Genomic DNA, 26911 nt, shown 5'->3' on the forward strand with positions numbered 1-26911 from the left:
GAAGGCAGGGCGGGGTCTGGATCTTGAGGACAAGCGCAGAGCCAGAGCTAGCCAGTCTGGCTGCCCTGACTCCTTATGGGCAGAGACCAGATGACAGCCACATGTGTGTGAGTGACCTTAGAAGGTGGCGGAATGGGATGAGCTAGGCCTCAGAGCCCAGGGAAATGGTCCTGGGAAACAGCCAACATGCCTGCTCCAGAACCTGGGCTCCGGGAAGGGCCTGGGTCTGCTGCTAGAGTTGGTGAGGGAGGTTTCTGCCCTCATCCCCTGCCCCGGATGCTGAACCCCACAGCCCAGAGCGTGATGATGTTCTTCACAAGGCACAGCCTCTGTCTCCCCAGCCACTATCCAGCTCCTTGCCTCTGATTCTGTCTGTAGAGGAGCTGAGGGAGGGCTGGTTACTGCCTGTTTTCATAATAATAATTTGAGAGCTCCATGCATTCATAGGCTGCTTTCTGCTTTGCTCAAATAATGTGGAGACATAGTTCGAGGTTGGTGGGTTCCAGGACAAGGGGTGGCAAAGGGTAAGAAGCACAGGCTGCATTCTTACCCTGGTCTGAGCCCTGCTGTGAGGTCATGTGCTTGGCCACATCTTTCTCCCTCCCTTCCTCTTCTCCTCCTTTCTTCTTCCCCGTCCACCTCCTCCTTTCTCTCCATTTCTCCCTCCTTGTCATGGTCTTGGTCCTCTTCTTCCTTCTCTTTCTATCTCAGTTCTCTTGGGCTTCATACTCCAAGTACACGGTTGAAAGTAAGGACACGGGTCCCCGCCCCCAGCATCTTTTAACCTAGCTGTGCACCCTTTGGAGTCCTACCCCAGCCTCTTCGGAGTCCACTCCTGCTGTCAGGCCAAGTCAGGCTCCAGCTCTCCTGGGTGAGGCCTCAGCTTTGCAACATGAGAAAGATGAAAGAAAAAGGATGACGTTTCAAACTCTCTTTCCAAGCAAATTTGCAGTTGAGGGAAGTGCCTACCAAGGAGGGTCAGAGGTGGGGCCCATAGAGCTTGAGGAAGGAGAAGCCTGGACAGGACATGGGGGCCTCTTCCCTCTGGGGCCTTGAGAAGCTCTCGGGCCCCAGTGCAGGGCTGTGAGAGGCTTCGGCTCACAGGTCTAGAGGTACCATGATGCGTGTTCTTTTTGGTGACCATGGCTCTCGAAGAAGAACAGGGTGACTGTGAGCCACACAAGACAGTGGGTGGGAGGACAGAGCAGCCTCTCAGCTGCCTCTCAGCTACCCACCCCAGGCAAAATACCTGGCTGTTAAAAAAAAAAAAAAGGAATTGAGAGTTTTCTCTAATTAGAAACTTCTGGTCCCTAAGTAGGTTTAGAGAATCATGGTCATTCTGGGGCCTGAGCATTTATGGTGACAGATGGCACCTCAGAAACCACCAGATGAGAAAGAGAGAAAGGAGTGAAGGGGGATCTGGTCCTGGAATACACAGATGCGTCTCATTTCAGGCTACCTGAGGTGCTTACATGTTCTTCTCTTCCTCTGGGAAGCTGCAGTAAACATATTCAGGCACAAGGAGAAAGGCTTTCTGTTTCCACAGGCAAGATCTTGGGGCTGCAGTCTTTCCCTGGGGGGGGTCACTGCAGGGGCTGGCTGGGGGTAAACCACCAAATAGCCAACACCCCCGCCTTCCCGTATTGCCCAGTCTGCTGGTGGCTCCTTAGATATGAGGGCTGTGATGGGAGAGTACCAGGGGCTGAGGTCCAAAGCCAACAGCAGCTATTTCCCAGGTGACTGGGTATCCTTTGCCTTGAGCTGTTCTCAAGGGCCAGCTGCCTGGAACCTTCTGCCTATGGGCTCAGCTTCATCAGGCTCCTTGAGTTTCTGGGGATGAAACAGTATCCAAGAAGCTAAGAACTCACATGCCTAAGGCCTTCCCTGGTGGCTCAGACGGTAAAGAATCTGCCCGCAATGCGGGAGAGCCAGGTTCCATCCCTGGGCTGGGAAGAACCCCTGGAGAAGGAAATGGCTACCCACTTCAGTATTCTTGGACTTCCCTGGTGACTCGGACAGTAAAGAATCAGCCTGCAATGTTGGAGACTCAGGCTCAATCCCTGGGTCAGGAAGAGTCCCTGGAGAAGGCAATGGCTACCCACTCCAGTATTCTTGTCTGCAGAATCCCACAGACAGAGGAGCCTGGTGGGCTACAGTTCCATGGGGTCACAAAGTGTTAGACACGACTGAGAGACTAACACTTTCACACTCCTAAGATCCCAACTTGGGGGTCTTTATTCTTTGCTAAATTGCTTCACTATAAGAGGAACCTCTAGGAAGATGTCCTCTATGCAGCCTCATAAAAGTCCCATGTGCTGTAGCTGGCAGCAGGGGAGAAAGCCAGAATTAGGAAAATGAACCTTTGGGCTTGCATACACACGCACACACACACACACACATAGCTAAAGGCAGTGAAAGCTGCTCTGCAGATTTCAGTATTTATAAAAAAATTTTTGTTAGGTTAATTCACTCATATTTCCTGTAATAAAAAAAGAAAGAGGAGTAGAGGACTTTAAAGGTAAAAAAAGTCAAGGATGGGGGAAGAATCAGCAATGAACAGGAGGAGGGCACGTTGGCATACATAGCAAGTCAGAGGGTTGGGCAGGGGTGGCCACTGAGAGGGGCCAGGGGCTTGGCTGGGCCCCCATTCTCCCTGGGAGTTTTGGATCCAGGGCCCTGGCCGGCAGGTCTCATGGTCACAGCCTCTCTCACGCAGGCAGGGCTGAGGGGCTGGGAGGTGGGTGACCCAGCGGAGGGTCCTTGCTCTCTCTCGGCAGGCGGAGCATGAAGCGGAAGGCGCTGTTCACCTGTCCCTTCAATGGAGACTGCCGCATCACCAAGGACAACCGCCGCCACTGCCAGGCCTGCCGGCTCAAGCGCTGTATTGACATCGGCATGATGAAGGAATGTGAGTTTCTGGGACGAGGCCGGGGAGGGGCGGGGCGGGGGCGGGGTCAGGGGAAGGCGGCCGCCTTTTGTGCCTTTGGCCGGAGAGGTCCGCTTGCCCTTCCTCTGTAGCTGCTGTGATTTGGGACCCCGAGTTGCCGCGTGAGTGGGACCTGCAGCCTGAGGCAGGGTGGCTGGAACTCCAAGGTCCAAGGGGCCCTGTGAGCCTTTCTGGGATCTGTGTGTGTGTCCCAGAGGCCTGGAAAGGGCCTCTCCGGTGCGAGGTCTGTGAGGAGGGACAGACAGGCCACTACCTTCATCAGTCTCCACCTTCAGGTTAATCTTCCTCTGAGACTTCATCGCTATTCTCACAGCAACATTTTCTTAAGACCTTCTGGGAAAGGATGAGGCTCAAGGACCCCAGGATTCTTTGGGCTTTGGGGGAGAGGGTTGCTGTGGGTGGGGAGAGGCAGGATTGATGGGGAGAAGAAATATTCAGAGCCTGGTTGTCGTGGGGGTTCTGCCCCACCCTAGCCTCCCAGTCAGTCTGGCCCAGTGAGCAAATCTGAGAGCTGGTACCCAGAGCTAGGGCTTCCCAGGTGGCACTAGTGGTAAAGAACCCACCTGCCAATGCTGGTAGACGTAAGAGATGTGGGTTCACTCCCCTGGTTGGGACGATCCCCTGGCAGAGGGCATGGCAACCCACTCCAGTACTCTTGCCTGGAGAGACCTGGACATGGACAGAGAGGCCTGGTGGGCTACGGTCCATAGGATGGCAAAGAGTCGGACACAACTGACGCAACTTAGCGCGTACCCAGGGCTAGGTGGAAAGATCCTGAAAGGGGAGGCACCAAACTCTAGCAGGACCCTCTAGATCCAGATGAAGAAGGAGAAGCAATCTTCTAGGACTTCCTTTCGAGCTCTGGGGTTGCAGGAGAGGACCAATGGGGCAGGTTGACATGTTCTGATTCACTGTTAAAAACAACTCCTGGAGTTTGCATCTGAGCTCTAGTATGAGTTACTTGGTAACCAGAGATGCCATTGAATCCAGTGGACCTGGGAAAGGCCTGGCTAGGCCCTCCCTGGGCTGGAAGCAAGGACACTGGGCTGCCCTAGGCATGGGTATCCTCTGCACACTCTGCCCCGCCATGTCCCTTGGCTCACCCCTGTCTGTGCTCTGTACCCTGATCCTCTCCAGAATCTGCGATCGTGTGGGTGTCCTGCTGAGCTGTGGGCTGAGGAGGCTAAAGAGGGGCACTCAGATGCATCCAGACCTGGAGGTTATCTTGGCTATGGGGCCCATTCTGGGTGTGTGAGGGTGCATGGGTGTGGGGGAGTGGGGAGGCCAGGTACAGGGGAGATGTGTCTCGAACAAGGGAAAAGCCACAGGACAGGGCTGACGGGATGGGAAATTTCTTCCTTGGCAAGATGAATATTCTTTGTTTTGGGGGAAACAGAAGCCTCCTCAGGCCTTGACAGGCTCCCTTCTGGTGGGCCACAGCCCCTCTCCTGATCCCAGCTCCCTAGTCAACAGTCAGTGCTGGAAGAAGTTTCCAAGCTGTCGTTCCTCCTCACCCCCACAGGAGCAGGCAGGCCTGGGCAGGCAGATCACTCCTTGCCCGGTCCCCTGCCCCACCCAACTCCTGTTTATTCTGGAGCCGTGGAGGCTCAAGGCCTGGGTGCCTCATGGGGCTTCTCACATGCTGGTTCAGTGCAGCCTGCTCTGTTCAAGGTGCTGGGCTGGACACAGGATGCAGAACGTGAAGCCCCCGCCTGCTCCGAGCACACAGCCCCCACAGGGCAGACAGCCATGATTCTAAGGCCCCAGCCAGCCAAGAATGGTGCAGACTTATACCTGGGATCCAGTAAGGCTCTGCCACAGGAGTTCTGGACATGGCCAGCCTCAGTGATGTCCCAGAGGTGCCTCTCCTGGTATCTTGCGAGAAAAGAGATGTTCATCAGCTTAGAACAGGAAGCACACTTAGAAATCATCTGAAACCCAGAAAAGCAAAAGCACCCGGGTTGGGATCAGAAAGCAAGTTGGGGCTAGAACCCAACTCCTTGTCCCCTCCTAGATCCCTCCTGGTCCCCATGGAGAGCACCGTGTCCACCATGATGAGCAGGCCTTGAATGTTCCAGGGTGCCCCAGCCCCAGGAATGCCACATGGTGGGGGGCCAGCAACCTAGAAATGGATGCTCACCCCCAAACTCCAATCAGCTTTGTGCCTCAGCCACCCCCACCTCAGCTTCAGTCCCTATGACAGAGCCCCGTGCTCCCATGCTGCTCTATGCTCAGAGCAGCCCAGTGCCCACCCCTCTCGCCATTCTAATGCAGGGAGCTGTGCTGAGCTCAGGATGGGCTGGTAGCACGGAGCTCCAGGTAAGATGGAAATGTTGGGGCAACAATTAACTTATTCTTTCCACTGCCCCAAAAGGAAGGTCCTCCAGGAAGAGCTCTATCTCCTGCCTCTGTTTAGCCAAACTTTGGGAGACCTGTCAATATGTCTGGCCTGGAACTCTCCAGCTCCAATCGATCCCTAGGGGATCTGTTTATTGACCATTAGGGCTGGCTGTCATCCCCAAAGCCTAGCCTCCTGGAGACAACTGATTGTCAACATTAGTAAAACCACAGCACACCCCAGGGCTCCCTTTGAAGGAAGCTGCAAACCCAGGCTCCTTTCTGATGGGGATGAGCAGGTGGATTGTCCCTACAGGAGGCATGGGAAGGGGGCGGGGATGCATGTGGGAACCAACATTTGTTGGCCACTTACTATATGAGTGTCAGGCACTAGCACCTTCTTAAAATTTGACAACAATCCATGAATATGTAAATACTTCTGTTTTTATTTTTATTTTTTGTAATAGATGAGCAATCTCAGAGACATTAAAATATCATGTCTCCGAAGCTAATAATCTAGGTCTGTGTGTTTCCAAAGGCCAGGACTGTGGGCTGCACCCCAGCATAACCCATTGGTCCCCCTTTCCCTTCTCCCCCACCCTCCTCAGTGGGCCAGAGCTCCTCCACTCTGCATTTCCAGGCACTGCCTGGGGCCCTAAGGGATAGATTGAAGAGAATTTGTTCTCACTAAAAACTCTCTCTGTCTCTTCAAGTCCAGGTTGACTTGATGTCCTTGGAGCCCAAGACACTTCATAGCTGAGTTCTGGCCTCTTGTAGACTTGGCCTGCACATGTGAACTTGTTTAATATTTTTATACATGGACATCTTTTCTGCCCATCATGAGCACAGCCTCTGATAGTAGGTGCTCCATAAATATGTGTTGAATGATTAAATATTAGCTCCCCATTATGCTTCTTTGTATCTCTGCATCTTCTACTGATTTATAGATCAAGAAGATCACCCACATCTGACATTGTCAATGTCATTCATTTGGAAAAATTTTGTCTGTTTGCCTAATGTTGTTCTTAGGCCACTTTTGGCAACTTGAAATGTTTTTAAGATGCTTGTGCTTTCAGAGCTTGACTCCCTAACTCGATTCCAAGACTTCATGGAATAGGGAACATCTTACACGGGGTTATCTTGAGCAAAGCCCTTTACCTAGCCAGCAAGGAATTGAGAAGCTACCAAGCAGCATATGGATTTCACAAAGTCCATGTACATAGCTCATGCCCTTTATTCATTGACAAACCCATCAATGGGCTTTTAACTTCAAAATGTGCCTCCTAGTGAGAAATAAATTTCTACTGTTTAAGCTGAAAAAACATACAAAACAAACAACAAAAAAGTGTTCTCCTACATGACAGTAATGGTATTTTTAGTAGCAATTCATTGAGAAAATGATTTTTTAAGCATTGTATGAAATTAACATCCCCTTTAAGCAAATGAATTATTTCGTAAGTCACAACAATATCTGCATATGTGAGAGGCTTATAGCTTATCTAGTCCCCTGCCAACATTGCCTGCAGGGAGGTCCATGAAACCAGCAGATCTTAGTGTTTCTTCCTCTAGTACTGCAAACAGGGTGATGGTTGCTATTTGCTAGAAATGATGGAGAGGAGAAATGCCACAAGGTTAACCTCAAATCTTTTAACGTTATCCTTTTAAAGTAAATCACTTACAAGCTTTGCTACTTTATTTGATCATTATTTTCTCACACTCTTCAGGTGAATTAGAACACCTCCTGTGTCATGACTCCACAGCTGAAGACCGGGGTCTGGCTGAGCATTCATAGCCGATGATAGTCGTAGGCAGTGTGGAGTAGTGGTTAGGACACTGGACTCTAGGACCAGACAACTCAGACCTGATACCAGCTCTACCGCTTGTTTGCTCTGTGACTTTGAGCATCTCTGGTTCTCAGGTCCCCTCACCTGTACAATGAGGATAATAGCATCCGCCTTAAGGGTTATTATAAGGACCAAATAATGTGAGTTAATATGTAAAAAGTACTTGGAATAGTGCTTGGTACATTAAAAAAAAAAACTTCATTTTTATTAACAATGTATTTATTAACAGTATTTTTTAGGACATACAGCTTGATCACCAGAGTTTCTGGCTCCCAGCAGATTAGAAGTAACTCTTAAGGAGGATAAAGGTACACTCCAGTAAAAAGAGACAACACATAGCTTAAGTCAGCAGGGTAGACTGGTTGGAAGAGTAACACAGGAACTCAAAATCATAGCAGGCTGAGTCACACAATGCAGGAAAACAGACCCATATGGTTCTGAGGTCATAACCTTGTTCCTGCAAAGTCCAATAATTATTCAGAATGATGCCTCTGAATCATCAAGCAAAAGTTACATGATGTTACAGGTGCTCCGTTACAAGCGGTTCTGTCTTGAAAATACTTGTCACGAGTATTTGAAAATGTAAACTTTGCTCAGTGATCTAGTGGACTGGCAGGTGGAGTGTGCCATTCTGAAATTGTAGGGGATGTGGACAACCAGCACACAGTCAGTGTTGATATGTTGGGTTTCCAGTACTTCAGACCACTGAGGATGCCCCCCTGGGCTAGCCTTGGCACGGGAGATATAGGCATTGTAAGATGCAGCCCCATCCTTAGATACCCTGCAGTTCCAGTGAAGGAGACCTTGAACTTAGGCTCTCTCTATTGCAAGTATTGGAGAGGGCAATGGCACCCCACTCCAGTACTCTTGCCTGGAGGATCCCATGGACGGAGGAGCCTGGTGGGCTGCAGACCCATGGGGTTGTGAAGAGTCGGACACGACTGAGCGACTTCACTTTCACTTTTCCCTTTCATGCACTGGAGAAGGAAATGGCAACCCACTCCAATATTCTTGCCTGGAGAATCCCAGGGACGGTGGAGCCTGGTGGGCTGCCATCTATGGGGTCGCACAGAGTCGGACACGACTGAAGCGACTTAGCAGCAGCAGCAGCAGCATTACAAGTATTTATTGGAACCTATAACCATAAATGTGACAGAGTGAAAAAAGATGGGGGGCCGATGTGTGTGGGAAAAACTGCTCCTTGCAGATCAGGGCAATACAGAAGCCTTTGTGGTACAAGAGGGTGTGAGCTGGGTGCTGGGGAACTGATAAAATCTGCATGGCTACTGGGGAGAGAAGACCCAGCTGGACAGGCATCCAGCATACTGGAAATGCCATGGCTGGAGTGAGCAGGTCATGTTCACAGGCCAGCAATCCCAGTGCGCCTAGACCAGCAGCTGTGTCAAGACCCCGGCAATGAGGTTGGAAAGTTAGGAAGAAGGGAAATCACAAAGAATCTTGGCTTCAGGTGGGGCATGGTAAGCAGGAAGGATTCAGAAGAAGTTTCTGAGCAGGACAGTGACGTCATAGAATCACAGGGGGTTATGAGAGCCCCGCGGGGCTGAAAAGCACCCCTGTGGGCAGCCAGAGCCATCCCCCTAACCCCAGCCTCGTCACATCCTGCGCCTGCCCTTCAGGTGAACGGGAAGGACTCAGCCCCTAATCTTGGCCTCCCCAGGCTAGTGTCTCACACCCTGCCTTGAATGGAGTGCCTCCTGCTCCTCCCCCCTCCCATCTCTTGGGGTCTGAACTGACACCCTCTGTGGGAGGAGGGCGGGCAGCTCTTTGGGTAGGTGAGTCAGTAACCTGGGCGTGGCCTCCGCCCAGTCTTCCTCTAGGTATGGTTTACCTCAGCTCTGGAGGGAACGTGCCATCTTTCGCCACAGGCTTCCCTTTCCTGCCCTGCCCACTCACACCCTCCACAGGCTCTCCTTCCCCCACCCCCACTTGTCTCGTCCTACCCCCACCCGAGAGGCCAAGGCCCATGGGCCTTTCCTGAAGCCCAGAAGCCACCCACTCTGCCATTCTGGATCTTTTTCCTGCTCTTGTGAAACGCTCAGTTCTGTGGGCAGATGCCCTGGCAAGACTAGCACAGAGCAAGCAGCTACAGGCCGAGGGCCCCAGTGCCCACTCCTGCTGTCAGCGCTCTGCAAGCCCCGGCCGGGAGGTCTGTGCCCCGGGCCTGCTCCCAGCCCCACCCTCCCGGCAGTCGCCCAACACTGGGAGGCTTGGACCCGCTGCAATCAGACACCCTGGCTAGCCACTGGAGAGAGCTTCCCAGATAGAGCTGTGAGCTGCTATCTATGCTCGGGGACTTCTGAAGGACTGAAAAACTTCCTTGGGCAGAAATTTCACGACTGGAAGCACTGAGGGAGGGGTTGTTTTGCAGGGAACCAAAGAGGCAAAGTCTTTCTACATTGGTCAGAGTAGATCACGTGCCTGGAAAGTTACGTGGGGATGACCACGTAGAGGGGTCTTCTCAGCATCTCCTAGCTTCCGACGCTGGGACCCTGCACCCTCCCTCCCCCTGAGTGAGCATCTGCTCTGTGTTGGGCTGCATTCAGGTCTCAAAGCAGTTGGTCCTTTGACATAGGATCCCCACATCACGTGCTTCCTGGAAGAAGGAACAAAAAAGGATCTTAGGAGAGATCCTATGGTCCAAATGCCTCGTTTTAGAAATAAGCAAACAGAAGCCTGGAGAGTTCAATCTGTCAGAGTCAGACACCTTGTTCTAGGATCCCAGTCTCCTTAATGATGCCCAAGCATCCTGCCTCCCAAATCCTGTTTCCTCCTCTCTCATGCTCCTGCCTTTTCAACATACAGCACCCACTCTTCCATCTGTATCATGGGCTTTGGGTTCCCGTGGCAGGATGGCCTGGTGAGCTCTGAGTGTCAGGGCACAGCCCCTCCCATTGGGGGCCTTTACACCTGGAGGAAGGTTCCCTGGAGGCGCTGCAGGCCCTGCCCTCCTGACACCCCATTCCGGCCCCCCTGCAGTCATCCTGACTGATGAAGAGGTGCAGCGGAAGCGGGAGATGATCCTCAAGCGGAAGGAGGAGGAGGCCTTGAAGGACAGCCTGCGGCCGAAGCTGTCGGAGGAGCAGCAGCGCATCATCACCACCCTGCTGGACGCCCACCACAAGACCTACGACGACACCTACTCCGACTTCAGCCAGTTCCGGGTATATGGTCTGGAGGGTGAGGGGCTCTGGGCACAGCACCTGGGGAGGGCTGGAAGCTGCTCTGCCCTCTAACCCTGGGGAGGACTGCCCCTCCTATAAACAAAAGATCAGGGCTGGGGGAGGAAGGTGACCTCCAATGTGGGCTTCTGACACTCCACCTTTCCCTTCCAGCCTCCAGTTCGCAAGAGTGAGGATGAGGGGAACCATCCTTCGAGGTCGATACTCACGCCCAGCTTCTCTGGAAGCTCGTCCTCCTCCTGTTCGGATCAGTATAACTCCTCTCCAGGTGAGAGGGACAGCACGCTCCCTCCTGAAGGACCTAGAGCTTTCCCAGCCCACCTACCCTTGGCTGCAGCCAGAAGGACAGCACTTACTACTGTGTGCTGCCCAGAACAACCCCTTTTCAGAGAAGAGGTGTGACTTGCCCAAGGGCCCATGCTGAGGACTCTGAGGAAGAGGCCAAGCTGTTGCCTGCAGAGCCTCTGTTCTTTCCTCTAAGCCAGGCTTCTACCCCGGGCTCCCTCCCTGGGAGTCACCTGATTCCTTTCAGCGGTCCTTTGAGCCTGGGCCCTCGCTGCTGGGTGGGTTGTTTGTTGGTTTGGTTTTTGTTTTTTCCAACTTTATAAAAATATAAGATGGCACTAGTGGTAAAGAATCCACCTGCCAATGCAGGAGATGCAAGAGATGTGGGTTTGATCTCTGGGTCAGGAGGATCTCCTGGAGGAGGGCATGGCACCCCAATCCAGTATTTTTGCCTGGAGAATTCACCTGGACAGAGGAGGAGCCTGGCAGGCTACAGTCCATGGGGTGGCAAAGAGTCGGACACACTGAAGCGACTTAGCATGCACACATGTGACTGACATATAGCATTGTATCAGTTTAAGGTGTATAACATAATGATTTGATATATGTATATATTGGGAAATGATTGCCACAATAAGTTAGTTAACCTCATAGAGTTACAAAGAGTTCCCCCCCCCAACCTCGTGATAACATTTAAGATGTACTCTCTTAGCAACTTTTAAATATAGCAAACAGTATTGTTAACTAGTCATCAGAGCCTGAGCCTTTGGAAGGTGAAATTCAGCATGGAAGCCCACCTTCCACTTAAGCCACCTTCCACTAAGGTCCTGGAGAACCTGTCCCTTCCAACTCATCCTTGCTTTCTTATTGTCCTTCTCTACCTTCCTCGGCATCTTCTTGCTTCATCCTCCCCTATCCAGGTCTTCATCCCTCTACCTCTCACCCAATCCAGCTGCCCTCTGCTGGATAGGAGGGCAGGGATGGAAAAGCTCCCTGGGGAGCTGGAACCCTCAGACATGGTGCTTCCAGACTCCCTGATGGATCTGTGCCCAGATCCAGAGTAGGTGGGAGGGGTCTCTGTGCCAACTAGACAGAGATAACAGCGAAGCGGGTCATGTGTCTACCCATCTGCTGTGACCGCTGCACAGATAACTGATCCCTGGGCCCCTCACCTTGTAGTTAACCTTGTAGTAACCTCTCTCCTGGGTTAATTTTCCCTATCCACTTTCCTACTCTTTACTTTATGGTCTAATCATTGTTATCAATGAAGGTCAAACTGTATGTTATACATTGGTTGGTACTTCACTTTTTTCAGAGTATAATTGCTTTACAATGTTGTAAAGCAACTGTACAACGCTATACAGTTTCTGCTGTACAGCAAAGTGGATCAGCTATACATATGCATACATCCCCTCCCTCCGGGACCTCCCTCCCACCGAAGCCCATTCTACCCTTCTAGGTCATCACAGAGCACTGAGATGAGCTCACTGTGCTATACAGCAAGTTCCCACTAGCTATCTGTTTACACATGGTAGTGTATATATGTTAATCCTAATCTCCCAGTTCCTCCCACCCTCTTCATACCTGCTCTCTGTCCCCATGACCGTTCTTTATGTCTGCATCTCTGTTCTTGCCTTGCAAATAGGTTCATCTTGTACTTCAACATTTAATAACAGCTTTATATTATTTAGAAGTTTTGATTTCCCCTTATAGGTTAATTAATCTGAGGTGCTCACCTACCCCCATGGTATGTTTGGTATGTTTGTGTGTGTGTGTGCTCAGTCGTGTCCGACTCTTTGCAACTCTATGGACTGTAGCCCACCAGGCTCCTCTGTCCTTGGGATTCTCCAAGCAAGAATACTGGAATAGGTTGCCATGCCCTCCTCCAGGGGATTCTCCTGATCAGGGATCAAACCTGCATCTCTTTATGTCTCCTACATTGGCAGGCGGGTTACCCGGGTGGGGTACCTGCATTTACCACTAGTGCCTATATTATGTCATATTTTCATGTCATTCAGTACATACCTAGAATATCATTTTTAAAGCTACATAGTATTCTGGGGTATAATGTACAATAACACATCTAAACCCCCTATCACTGGATATCTAGATTTTCCCCCCAGCTCTTGATTAAGCTAACAATGTGCTTGTGGCTAAATATTTGCACTCAATTTGAATTTTTCCTTATGCTGAATTCACTGACATAGGATTACTGGTCACAGAGTATACATGACTGTAGGCTTTTGACCCTCTTGGTCAAATTGCATTCTAGATTAGTTGCACAAACGTGTGCCTCCTTTAGCACCCCAACACTGCACAAGGATTGCCTAATTTCCTGCATCTTTACAAATACTGATGTCAACCTTTAAATATATTTGCTTCTAGTTTAGAGGTGAAAAGTGGATGTTCTTCTTGGCTGTTCTTTGATCACTAGTGAGGCTGAACATTGTTTTCCACAAGTTTTTTGGTTCCAAATTCATCTTTGACTCGAGATCATTAGGAACAATGTGTAATATCACTCTTAAAGAAGTTTCATATCTCAGAATGTCTCTGCTCTTTGATTTTGCTGCTTCTTCACTCTGTTGAAGAAAGACACGGGGAACCCCAGGGGGACACCTGGGTGGAAGTGACTTTGGAGAGAGGCAGTCATGCCGAATTCCCAACTGGTGCTGCTGCCAGAGAACAGGAGGGCCTCACAGGAGGAAGGCTGGCTCAAGTAGTTCCTTTTCTTCCCTCTTCCTTCCCCAGACACAACAGAGCCAACCAGCTTCTCCAACCTGGATCTGAATGAAGAAGACTCCGATGACCCTTCTGTGACCCTGGACCTGTCCCAGCTGTCCATGCTGCCCCACCTGGCTGACCTGGTCAGTTACAGCATCCAAAAGGTCATCGGCTTTGCCAAGATGATCCCAGGGTTCAGGTAAGGAGCTTCTGGGACATCCGGGAGACAGAGTCAGAATCCTATCCTGAGCCCAAAGAAGTCTTGGAAATTCTCAACCTACTGCTTCTCAAAATACACCTTCAGAATCTCTGGGCGAGGTCCAGAAATCCGTATTTAAGAAGTGCAGCCTCTCCAGCATTATGGGGCAGGCCGGCAATGGAAAGCCATGCATCCTTCACAGTGTCTGTGTGATAAAACAGACACTGCCCAGTGAAGTTCAACACCAGGATTTCCGGTGTTGGAGCCAGTGTGTCAGAACTGGGTTGAGAACTCTGAGTTTGCTGCTGTGTCCACTCCAGCTGCCTTGAATCTAATTCTCATATTACATTTTTATTTTTTAAAATATTTTATTTATTTATTTGGCTGAGCTGGGTCTTAGTTGTGGCACGTAGGATCTTTGATCTTCATTGAGGCATGCGGACTCTTAGTTGCAACTTATCGATCAAACCCGGGCCCCCTGCATTGGGAGTATGCGTGGAGTCTTAGCCGCTGGACCACCAGGGAAGTCCCTCATGTTATCCTTTTAAATTAAACCTACATTAATCTTTCACTCCTAATTCTGAAATCAGGATGAAGTGATAGAGTGGAGAAAGGGCTGAGTTTGTAAAGTAATTTAGAAATCCTAGAGGGAGAGGGACTTGCATCTATAACCTGGGCATCTTTCACCCAATTTATGTATCACCCAAGGCCATTTCCTAATTGTACTGAGATATTTTTTCCCAAAGTAGGTAAGCATAAGGAGTTCGACTAAAGTAGTCACTCAGTTGTGTCCGACTCTTTGTGACCCTATGTACTGGAGCCTGCCAGGCTCCTCTGTCCATGGGATTCTCCAGGCTCCTCTGTCCTTGGGATTCTCCAGGCAAGAATGCTGGAGTGGGTTGCCATTTCCTCCTCCAGGGAATCTTTCCAACCCAGGGATTGAACCTGCATCTCTTAACGTCTCCTGCGTTAGCAGGCAGGTTCTTACTTCTGAGCCACCCAGGAAACCCTCAACTGAAGTAGAGACCCTCCCTTTAGGATTCATTTATACATGTTTAAATGTTCTATTTAAATGTTCTATTGTTTTGGTAATAATGGTATATAATACTTATATTTAAATGGTTGTGCGTGCTCAGTCACTTCAGTCGTGTCTGACTCTGTGTGACCCTATGGACTATAGCCTGCCAGGCTCCTCTGTCCATGGGATTATCCAGGCAAGAATACTGGAGTGGGTTGCCACGCCCTCCTCATTTAAATGGTCATGCAGTGCTAAACATCCTTAACAGTTCGTAAAAGTTGACACTTTTAGTAGATATGCTGGGAGGCAGTTGAATCTATACTTATGAATGTTTATAGCCTCTTTCTTTCTAAAAGTTCATTTGGGACATTGTCATCAAATACATAGACAATGCAGTTGAGACATGAAGTAAATTAAGGAATATCAAGCAGCATTCTCATCATTTCAACTAATAGCAATAGTCGAAGTCGTACCAGAAAGCGGCAGCATGCTTCCTCAACACTAATGCTCAGATTCAGGGCTAGGACATTGGGAGCTGGAAAATGACTGTATGTTGGCCAGCTCTGGATGGAAGCTCACAGAGGGTGCATTTATTGTTTGGGGAATCTCTGCTGTGTAGGGAAGCCATCAGCTGCTGTCAAAATTGCCATGCTACCACGCTACCGGCTAAATGTTAGTAATGTGTGCAGCTAAACCCAGCACTTCCCAGTTTGTTTCTATCCTGAAACAACTTGCTGTCTGTTATTTTATGCTTCACACCGATTCAAATACCAGGTATTTGCCAATGCTCTTTCCTGGAATTAATATGAAAATTGCAAAGGAGTGAAAACATCAAATGGTGTTGAGACATTCTTACCATATCGCGCACCTTGGTCGCATTACAAAGAGTAAAGGCCACTCCGGCAGAACGGGTGTTGTCTGTGAGGCCAGCAGCGCACTGGGCCCGGGATTCACCCTCCAGAGCCCTTCCTTGGAATCGATGACACATTCTGCTTAGTACAAGTTCCAACTCCCTCCTCCTCCCTTCATGTTACTGTTGGCAAACTGTACTTGTTCCAAAGTCTTGTTTTGTGTAAATAGCTAGAGAAAAAAACACTTCAGGTTGTTGATGGATACACTGTAGCAGGCGGCTCCCAGCTGAATTCCAGGAGCAGCAGACCTCCTCTGCATAGGATTCCTCCTTCCTTGCCCAGTGGACCAGAGGGCACCCGAAGCCCTGTCCAGAGGCTGAGGTTTGGTGATTTTCAGTGGTGACTGGGGGATTTTCCACCTGCGAAAATGTTGCTAAAAAGAAAGTGATTCATTTAACCAGACTACCCCAATGCTCCCCCTCCACTAAGTAACCCGAGCCCCAGTTTTTCTTTTGGCCCCTACCCCTTACCCTTATCCCACACACTCTCATACAAAATAGCATCACTAGCCCCTCAATTCCTCTCCCCAAGTGAAAGTCATGTCCGACTCTTTGCAACCCCATAGACTGTAGCCCACCAGGCTCCTCTGTCCATGGGATTCTCCAGGCAAGAATACTAGAGTTGCCATACCCTCCTCCAGGGGATCTTCCCAACCCAGTGATCCAACTTGCATCTCCTGCATTGCAGGCAGATTCTTTACCACTAGCGCCACGTGAGAAGCCTTCCTCTCCCCAAGGATGAGCTAAAATCTCCCCCTTTCCTTCCCTTTCAAGTCTCATTCTCCAGAGTTCCCTGGTGTAGCCCTGCAGTCCTGGCCAAAGTGAGGTGCATACGAACAGGTACTGCAACCACCCAGCTGTTGAGGCCAAATGGATTAAATCAATCCTAAACATGCTTGAGTTGACTTTTCTGGCTTCAGCATGGCTTGAGAAGTTACAAAGTGGAATGTTTTCCAACAAAACTGGAGCAGGCCTTAGCAAGGGCTCTGCGAGAGTCACTGATGTGGATGTTCCCTGGGACTGGATGGAGCAGATGCTGCACCAGGCCTGGACCAAAGCCCAGGCTCCCGGGACCCAGGTGGGGCCAGCCCATCTGCTCTCTGGTTCTGCCGGTTTCTGCAGTTAGAGGTTCTGTTCTTCCAAGTAGTGAAAGAACAGTGCCTGCGTCCCTGGTAGCTTTGATCTTGCTGCCTGGAGGCAGGGGTGGAAAGTGTGGGGAGGGCAGGATGAGACTTCTGTGTGGATGAGTGGAGGCGAGAATACAGGATGAGACTCCAGTGCGGGTGTGGGACCAAAGAGGGGCAGGACTGGATGGGCTGTGCTGGGTGTGAACTGCTCTGTGGTGTGACCTTGGCTCTGCTCCTGCCTCCCACCTCTTCTCCCTCAGCCTCTTAGTCTGCACCCCACAAATCTCCCTCCCTCAGCCCCGCAAGAGAAATGCAGGGGAAAGTGGCATCAGGAGCAGCAACTCAATGACCAGGAGTGGTCTTGGATTCAAGAACCAAGGACCCCAGGTTTCACTGCCCAGAGGTGTGCATGGGGGACCAGATCCAATCAACCCCAGAAGGTTGCATGCCTTCAACCTCACCACTATTTTTATCCCTAAGGACTCCTTCCTGGGCCAAAGGCCTGGAGTCACAGTGCTTCCCTCCTCCTGTGCCTTTCCTCTATATTCACTTATGCATCTGTCCAGCACTCAGCTTTCTTACATATACTGTAAGAGATAAAATAAGACTGGCCTCCAGAGGCTCAGTGTCTGATGGAAGAGACAGACATGTGAACAGCTGCAGAGAATGCAGCTGAGAGAATGCAAGCAGGGAGGGTCTGGACACTGCCTGGTGGGAATGGGAAAGACAAGCAACATGTACCCAGATCATCTCACAGGTGCCCAGAAGTGGCCGCAGGTGTGAAAACTGATCTGGGTGTAAATATTAGTCAGGTCCAGAGAGAAGCCCAGAGCCAGAGCAGATGCAGGAACCAGGAGGACCTAGGTCTCTTCCTGACTTCCCCTTTACTTCCACCACTACCCCCACCCACCACCATTACCGGTTCTGGCTGCAAGCTGCACTTAGAAAGTCCCTGTATTTCCAGGCTGTGGGTGGTAGTTCGAGGTCGTTCTAGATTTGCTTTATAGAAGTCGTATGCCTGGATCACAGTAGGCAGTGGTCCTGCTGAAACCTCTGTAGCCAGGCACCCATGGGATGTTTGTTCACTTCCGGCCATCCATTCTGAGTGGGCCCACTGAACAAAATGTTACATACGAAGATGTCCCTCATGGAATTACTTATAACAGCAAAACTCATTGCTGTTGTTGTTCAGCCACTAAGTCGTGTCCAACTCTTTGCAACCCCATGGGCTGTAGCCCACCAGGCTCCTCTGTCCATGGGATTTCCCAGGCAAGAATACGGGAATGGGTTGCCATTTCCTTCTCCAGGGGATCTTCCCAACCCAGGGATCAAACCCACATCTCCGGGCATTGGCAGGTGGATTCTTTACCACTAGCCACCAGGGAAGCCCCAAACAGCAAAACTTAGAAGTAACCGAAGTGCCCAAACATAGGTGGGTGGGAGACGGATTAAATAACCTATAATACATTGATGTAACATGATGCCACGTACTATGAACTGACATAGAAAGTGGGACACAGGATTACTATGACCTGGTGCACGTTTGAAAAAGAGATATTTGCATGCAAAACAGATAGGAAGAAAATAAACCAAAATGTTCGTTGTGGATATGAGCCATTTTTATTTGCCTTTATATCTTGTCTGTATTTTCCCAAGATTTAATAATGAACATATTTTACTTGCATCATGAATTAAAACCCAAATAAGGGTGGTGTTAGTTTTCACTTTTTCAGTGTGGATTGAGCACCCAGAGGAGGGTGCCAAGGATAGTGAGACATTCATACACTGTGGCCTCAGGGTTGTTTATTCCAGAGAAGAGGCAAGAGGAGGGGGCCATGGTGGCTTTCCTTAAATGGTTAAAAGGATGTTTCATGGATTGGGCTTCACTGGTGGCTCAGTTAGTAAAGAATCTGCCTGCAACGCAGGAGACCCAGGTTTGATCTCTGGGTGGGGAAGATCCCCTGGAGAAGTAAATGGCAACTCACTCTAGTATTCTTGCCTGGAAAATCCCATGAACAGAGGAGCTTGGCAGGCTACAGTCCATGGCGTCACAAAGAATCGGACACAGCTTATCGACTAAACCACCACCACACCCATGGCTAATGCAGAACTCAAGTTCTGTGTTCCTTGAGAGGACGGAACTACAAGCCATGGATGAGTGTGTCATCTTGTGGGTTATTGCTCAACAGAAGAAGATGTTATCAACCCAAGAGCCAAGCACCTCATGACTGTGGCCAGAAGCTACGAGCTCCCTGGCCCCAGGGGAATCCTGCAGAGTTTGTGTGAGAGCCATCTGTCAGAGGTGCTGAGGAAGGAACTGGACCACAGTCTCTAGGAAGGGCCTTCCAACTCTAGCACTTTGTGATTTGCCTTCAGTGCAGGCCCTTTGGTGCCCATCTAATCATGCAAGCCTTTCCACACCTCCTCACCCATCACCTGTTGATACAGGACTCTCATCCATTAACATCTGTTCCCAGCTTTTTACATTCCAAACTGCAGCCACAGGGGTGACAGCCCCTCAACAGGATATCCAGGAGGAAGCAGCAATCAGAAAGAGAAAGGGAAGAAGAAGTGGAAGCAGTTTGATCTGTGGGACCTGATTCTTTCCTTGTCTTTGTTCCGATAAGCCCAGCTCGTGACTCAGAATAGTGGAACTAGTCATGAGCCTCTTGACTCATCAACACAGTTATTGACCTTCTCACCAAGCTCAGGGCTCAGGGCTCAGTGTGAGTGTGAGTGTGGTGCTGGCCTTCAAGCAGGTTATGATGAAGAGCCAGAGACAAGCATCTAAAGGACAGGAGTAACTGGAGCCTATTATACAGAGTGAAGTAAGTCAGAAAGAAAAACACCGATACAGTATACTAACGCGCATATATATGGAATTTAGAAAGATGGTAACGAGACAGCAAAAAAGACACAGATGTAAAGAACAGTCTTTTGGACTCTATGGGAGAAGACAAGGGTCAGATGATTTGAGAGAATAGCATTGAAATATGTATATTATCGTATATGAAACGGATCGCCAGTCCAGGTTCGATGCATGAGACAGGGTGCTCAGGGCTGGTGCACTGGGATGACCCTGAGGGATGGGATGGGGAGGGAGGTGGGAGGGGGGTTCAGGATGGGGAACACATGTACACCCATGACTGATTCATGTCAATGTATGGCAGAAACCACTACAATATTGTAAAGTAATTAGCCTCCAATTAAAATAAACAAATTAATTAAAAAATAAAATAAAGGACAGGAGTGAAGGGGGAAAGACAAAATAGGAATACAAGCAATGTGCAACAGGTCTTAAAGGAATGGCTCTAATTCTGTGAAGAGAATCAGAGGGTGGAGGGATTTGAGGGAGGCCTAACTGGACTCAGGACCGGAAGAAGATGCATTCTCTAAGCTGGAGTTGTCCTGTGTTCAAAGGCATGGCAGTGTGAGAATGCCTAGCATCCAAACATGGAGTAGTTTTATGTTGTTAGAATAGAGGGTTGGTGGAGTCTGTGATGGGAAGCAGGGCTGGAAAGACATGTTGGAGCCAAGTTGTGGAGTATGGGCTTGACCTAGGGTGTTGGATGGTCAGTGAGGATTTCTGAGCAGAGGAGTGACACTTTCCTGTAGTGACAGTAAGAAAGGTGAACGAGAGACTTGACTCCAGGATTCTAATAAGAGGCTACTGAAAAAGATGAATTCTGAATCAAAACAGTCTGGAGGGAGTGGGGTCCAGAGATGTCCTGGAGACAGAGTTGACTTCACTACTGGAAGGACCAAAGACTAGGAGCCATTGAGGATGGTCCTGACCATGCTTTTGCAGACCTCCGCATTCATGTCATGGGTTTCCCAAGTTGTGCTAGTGGTAAAGAACCCACCTGCCAATGCAGGAGACATAGGAGTCATGGGTTCGATCCCTGGGCCAGGAAAATCCCCTGGAGAAGGGAATGGCAACCCGCTCCAGTATTCTTTCTTGGAGAATCCCATGCACAGAGGAACCTGGCAGGCTACAGTCCGTGAGGTCCCGAAGAGTCAGACACTACTGAAGTGTCCTAGCACATACATATTCATGCCATAGCCCTGGGAGCCTCCTCAGGCTCCATCTTCCTGACCCTAGAAGAGCCATGACTGCTTAGACTTGGGAGACCCTGAAAAGTCACTGGATTTTTCCTGTCTTAGTAGCTGAGCTACACCAGCTGGCATTTGGTCACACCTTTGAGTTGTTCTCCTTCAAGAAACAGTCTTGCTCCTTCCACCCAGGCTGCAAGTTCCTCGATGGAGGACCCAGAGCACATGCTGGTCACCTGGCAGGTGTATGCCTGTCAAAGCATCGTACTGATCGGCATGACATGAAGGTCTTGACGAGTAACCTGACCTTCCCCTCTACCCTCCCTGGCAGAGACCTCACCCCTGAGGACCAGATTGTGCTGCTGAAGTCGAGTGCCATTGAGGTCATCATGCTGCGCTCCAACCAGTCCTTCACCCTGGACGACATGTCCTGGACCTGTGGCAGCCTGAACTACAAGTACCGAGTCAGTGACGTGACCAGAGGTGTGGCTGGGTTCTGCCTCTACCTGCCTAAGCTCCACCCCTCCTGGGGTCATGTGCCCCATCAGGCACTTCAGAGGGAGGGAGGTAGCAACTGGGAGAGAAGGACGAGGGTCAGGCCAGAGGGTGGGTGCAGTCGGGTGGATGGCCCCTCCAGATGCCCACAGCAGCCAGCCATTCTCTCTTGTAGCTGGACACAGCCTGGAGCTCATCGAACCCCTCATCAAGTTCCAGGTGGGGCTGAAGAAGCTGAATTTGCATGAAGAGGAACATGTCCTGCTCATGGCCATCTGCATTGTCTCCCCAGGTACCTAGAGGCATGTGGGGGGAGGGCATGAAGGGTGAGCCCTGCTGAGGGCCAGCAGAGAGGTTCGGGGGGAGAAGTGAGCAAAAGGAGAGACCGACCAGGAAAGACTCACTTTGCTGGGTTTGCATAGCCCACGTGGTATGGGTTTGTTGAGGGTTCCCTCACTGCCCTTGAGCTAGTGAGACCACTGCTGGTTCATGGGTGGGATTCTGAAGAACCAGACTCAGGCTCTGCTCTTGTGTGAACTGGATTGACCTCTGCTGACACTTGAGGTCCCCTGGGGACAGGGCACAAAACCCTGAGGCCTGATAGATGGCTCTACTGGCCTGAGAGTTTAGCTGACAGATACTGGAGGCAGAGTGTTGTAACCCTCAAGCTCTCCTGTCTGTTTGGGGTGGGAAGAGGGAGAGAGGTCGAGGAGGAGGAGATCTTGCAGTCCTGAGGATGCTGGATGGCTGGTGAGGCTCCACCTAGACGGTGTTCAGGGAACAAGCCAGTGGCCTCTATAAAGGGACACTTTCCTAGGCAGGCGCCCAAGGAGAGGACATGGGAGCCCCTCCCACTGCATTCATGCATTCATTCATTGACTCAGCACTGATTTATCAGGCTTCTGTCAAGCACCGGGCACTATGCCTGGCACAGGGACTCAGCAGCAAACAGGACACATATCCCCCCCGCCATCAAGTGTAGGAGAAGACATTAAACACATGCAATTTAACAACCAACTCCTAATGTGATGAGAGTTTTAAAAATAAAGTAAATGATGCTACAGAGGGTAGAGCAGAAAATGGGAGCCTGATGTCATCTGGCGGTAAGGGCTCATCAGGAATGACCTTGAGGAAGGTCCTTTACGCCGTTACCTGAAGGATCAGTAAGAGGCAGGCAAAAGTAAAGGAGATGACTTCCTGGTAAAGGGAACACAGATGTGAAGCCTGGCGGTCAGGGAGCCTTTGATCGGGATCCTGGTGAAAGATGGAGAATAGAGACAGGAGAGAGACGAGGTGGGGACAGGACCAGATGACCCAGGTGGACCTGAGACTTGATCCTCAAGGCAATGGGAAGTGGCCAAGGGGTTGGGGAGGTCTGGTGTCACAGGTTAGCAGCCGTCCAGGAGTGACCAAGGAAGATGCTGAAGCTGGGGGTCTGTCTTCGGGCTGAGGGGTGGGGGCTGGGCAGTAAGGGACCCGACTCAGAGCTCCTCCCCCCGCCTCTCTGCCCACAGACCGCCCTGGAGTGCAGGACGCTGCGCTGGTAGAGGCCATCCAGGACCGCCTGTCCAACACGCTGCAGACCTACATCCGCTGCCGCCACCCGCCCCCAGGCAGCCACCTGCTCTATGCCAAGATGATCCAGAAGCTGGCGGACCTGCGCAGCCTGAACGAGGAGCACTCCAAGCAGTACCGCTGCCTCTCCTTCCAGCCCGAGTCCAGCATGAAGCTCACGCCCCTCCTGCTCGAGGTGTTTGGCAACGAGATCTCCTGACTCTGGCGGCCTGCACTGGTACCTGAGAGGGGCGGCCTCTCCAGGGCCAGGCACCCAGGCCTGGGGCTGGCGGCTGCCCAGCAGCCCTTTCCACCCCTGCTGGGGTTCAGCCCCTCCTCTCCTGCCTCCTCTCCCCGGCTGGCCTATCCTCTCTCCTGCCCTGTCTAACACCAGGTCCCCCTCACCTGCAGGCCACAGGCTGCCCCCCTCCTCCACCGCATCCCCCCTTCCCTCAAGACCTCAGTCTTGAGGATTTTTTGTTTATTTGACAAAGGAACACAGTGGGGGCAGAGGGCAGAGGCTGAAGGCGGACCCTTGCCCAGGGATGCCCCTGCCACTCTGGAAGTGGCTGCTGGCTGGTGCCGAGGAAACAGGCAGGTGGGAGAGACAGAGCCATTCCTCAGGGACAGAGACACCGGGACCTCCACTGCACTCCAGGCCCACCCATCCAGAGCTGCTGGGACCACCCTTCCTCCGCCCACCCACGATAAATACTGACTCACAACCCCCTCCTCATTCTGCTGCCGGTCTGTGCTGTCTGCCCCTGGGGTGCTGTGATGGGCCCTCCTCCTCTGCCTTCTTACCCTGGCCCTCCTAGGACACTCGCTGCCAAGGAAGCCCCAAAACCAAGGTGACCAAGATCACAACCTCCACCCTCATTCACCTCTGCCAGCCAAAGAGTGCTTGCCTAACGCTGTAGGGCCCACCTTCATCCTATCATCATGGTAATATTCTCCCCAGTAGTAGCTCTGGTAGGATGGGCTTTCTCCCCATGGTAGGGGCCACTGGCCCAGAACCCAAGTGCTGAGAGGCCAAGCAGAGAAGCAAGCAGGGCGCAGGTGATGGGGTACAGGCAAACCAGCCTGGCAGAAGAGTAGCAGACAGAGGCCCCAGCCATCCTGCCACCGAGCCCATAGCTCCTCAGCCTGGAGCTAAGGGGCTGGAGAGGCGGGGGCTCTTCTCCCTTCCACAGTCCACGTGGCAGGACTGAACGGCCCCCAGGCTCCAGAGGATTGTGGCCACTGTCCTCATTCAAACCCTGTGGGTCCCTACAACCCACCCCAGACAGAGGACTGGCCACAGGCTCCAGAGCCCTTGCATGGCGGCTGTGGGGCTGGACGGGCCTCACCCTGGGGTGGATGGCCAAGGGTGGTGACCCAGAGATCGGTCCACCGTCCCCACCCCCAGCAGTCTGGAGAAGCCACTTACCAGCCGGGCCTCGTCTTTCCTTCCTGGCAGGGTGGGATAAAGTGTGAAGGTGTCAGTCCCTCGGTAGTGTCCAACTCTTTGCGACCCCACAGACTGTAGCCCATCAGGCTCCTCTGTCCATGGGAGGGTGGGATGAGGGAGAGGAACTTCCAGATCCCAACAGCCCCAGCCCGCCCTGGCTGCCTGGGTCTGCTTCCAGCACTGCTCCAGCACCTCAAGTGTGGGTGGGGGGCAGTGGGTCTGGGAGAGCGCTTCAGGTGGAGTTGGGTGGGGCTGGTTCCTCCTTGTTCCCACCCCGCCCACTAAAGTCAGAAAGGGCCAGTGAGGCAGGTGGTGTGGGGGCACCAAACTTCAAAGTCGGTGTTCTTCCCATATCCAGAGCTGACGTCTGATAGATGGAAGCTGTCTTTAGAATTAGACACCTTTGGGACCACATCCTGATAAAGTGGATAGTAGGCACTGCTCATGAAGAGATGCTTATGGGAGGTGTGGACTTACATTGGGGAAGTTCTGCACACTATTATTGTTGTTATTTTACAAATTAAGGAGAGACCCTTGGGATCTGATTGTAGAAAAGGCTTGAAAATCGCTAACCCAGTTCAATCCCCTTGTTAGAGAAACCTGATGCTGAGGAGAAGGCGTGACTTACCCAAGCTCGTGTAACTAGTTCACAGCAGCCGCAGGTCTGGACCTGGACATTGGCCATGGGGTCCCGTGCTGTTTTTACCGCACCGCGATACAGCTCAGACCTCACATCCCATCCCCCTGGTGGCGGACCTGTCCCTTGGGGGAAGCCCTGGGTTTTAGACAGAGCAAGTCCAGAGCCCTGCCTCTCTTTCCTGGGCTGTCACCCCACTGACCCCTCAGGACCAGGAAAAGGGTCAGCCTGTATCTCAGTGTGACTCACACCCCACCCCAGTGTGGCCCTGGTTGGGTGGTGTCTCTGCCTCAGCTTGGTTTAATGCTGTTTCCCTATCAATAAAGTGAATTTGTTTTTGTACTATCTTCACCCTCCCAGGGAACATGGCAGGACGCATTGAGGACACTGTTCCCCAGCCTTGGTGCCCCGACAGCCCAGTGCAGTCCCAAAGTCCAGTCTAGCAGCTGGAAGGGAGAGAAAAGTGAGGTTCCCGCGACTGAAAGAAAATGTTGTCATCTCTCTGTTTTAGAATGAGAGAATGTGAAGGCAGACAGTCATAAATCTCAACCTTTTAAAGTATATTATTGGAAAGCTAGGAAGTGTTAGTTGCTCAGTCATGTCCGATTCTTTGCCACCCCATGGACTGTAGCCCTCCAGCCTCCTCTGTCCGTGGAATTTTCCAGACAAGAATACTGGAGTGGGTTGCCATTTCCTTCTCCAGGGGATCTTCCCAACAAGGATTGAACCCACGTCTCCTACATTGCAGGCAAATTATTTACTGTCTAAGCCACCAGGGAAGCCAGGAAAGTATACAGCAAAAATGCCAAATAAACAAGATTCTGGGAGATAGGAAAAGCCTTCTCTGGCTGACTGGAAGAAGTAGGAGAATATGAATGAGGTCAACAGGGAAGCTTGGGATGTGCAGCAGATCTGGTTAAATCTGGAAATAAAACAGCAAAGAGGGTTTTGAAGAATGGCTCCTGGTGATTTCCAAAGAGAAAAAACATTTGCCAAGAATTTGTCAAATAAAACCAATGAAGAAAGCTTCCCATATGGTAATAAACATGGTGGATACTTACATAGCACTAACCTTATGGCAAGTACTGCTGTAAATAAATGCTTTATGCAAACCAGCTTGCTTTATCCTTTTAAGGACCCTTTGGGAAAATGGACGACTACTACGCTTATTTCACAGAGCACATAACTTGCCCAAAGCGGCACTGGTGGTAAGTGAGAGATGGGGTTTGAACCTTGGCAGCTGGCTCTAGAAGCTGTTAATTACCTGCTACATTACACTGATTCCTGCTGAGCTGAAGGGGCTGACAAATGACAGCTAGTCATGCCAGCTCTCTATGAAAAGGGGTGTAAGGGAGGTTCCCATTCCTAAAGTAGGCCTTGGGAAAGATAAATTGGAGGTGCTGGATACAACAGGGCTCTACTCTCAGGAAGCATTCAGTAGCATGTGTTGTGTCCATTTCTGTGTGGCCCTTACCTAAAACCTCCAGAATAGAAACCAGGCACCTGTTGACTAAACTGTGCCTGTATTTGACATGACTTGGCAAGCTGCAAATGACTCTTGTGAATATACAGGACTTCAAAAGACCCCAAGGAGCCAATGCACCCCCTCCATTTCCAAAAAAAGTGGGGTTTATGATAAAGGGTGGGGCTTCACAAGTGACGCTAGTGGTAAAGAGCCCCCCGCCATAGCAGGAGACCTAAGAGTCGCTGGTTTGATCCCTGGGCCAGGAAGATCCCCTGGGGGAGGGAATGGTAACCAACTCCAGTATTCTTGCCTGGAGAATCCCAGGGACAGAGGAGCCTGGTGGGCTATGGTCCATGGGGTCACAAAGAGTCAGGCGACTGAAGCGACTTAGCACAGCACACATAATAAAGAGTAGCTTTGTTAAACACACAAGCGCAAATAACTAACAAAAGACACAGAATGGTCATCTTGGGAAACCATGCAGGAAAAACATAACCAATGTATTTATTTAGGATAAGTTGGTCGGGGAACCTCTGGATGTGATTTAATTTTTCAGGAGCATCTGAAAAGATTTCAAATCAAATGTGTCAGTGGGGGATGGGATGGGAGTAGAAGAATTGGGGATGGGGCTTGAGGGCTGTTTTGTCAAGAAAAGTGAATGGGTTTAGA

The 26911-nt window shown here is 50.9% G+C and overlaps 1 protein-coding gene across 2 annotated transcripts in view; it reads left to right on the forward strand.

Annotated features, from left to right (window-relative positions):
* VDR (vitamin D receptor) overlaps positions 1-25892 on the forward strand; it is a 55799-nt gene extending 29907 nt beyond the window's left edge. For both annotated transcript variants that reach the window (XM_081589127.1, XM_081589126.1), the window contains 7 exons: positions 2778-2908; positions 10126-10310; positions 10482-10596; positions 13362-13533; positions 20973-21124; positions 21312-21428; positions 22651-25892. In XM_081589127.1, coding sequence (XP_081445253.1) covers positions 2778-2908; positions 10126-10310; positions 10482-10596; positions 13362-13533; positions 20973-21124; positions 21312-21428; positions 22651-22910 — 1132 coding nt within the window. In that variant the 3' untranslated portion in view covers positions 22911-25892. The remainder of the gene's footprint in view (positions 1-2777; positions 2909-10125; positions 10311-10481; positions 10597-13361; positions 13534-20972; positions 21125-21311; positions 21429-22650) is intronic.
* Positions 25893-26911: the final 1019 nt, after the last annotated feature.

Source organism: Giraffa tippelskirchi, chromosome 4, assembly GCF_054371585.1.
Source record: "Giraffa tippelskirchi isolate mGirTip1 chromosome 4, T2T-mGirTip1v1.2.pri, whole genome shotgun sequence".
Classification (NCBI taxonomy): Eukaryota; Metazoa; Chordata; class Mammalia; order Artiodactyla; family Giraffidae; genus Giraffa; species Giraffa tippelskirchi.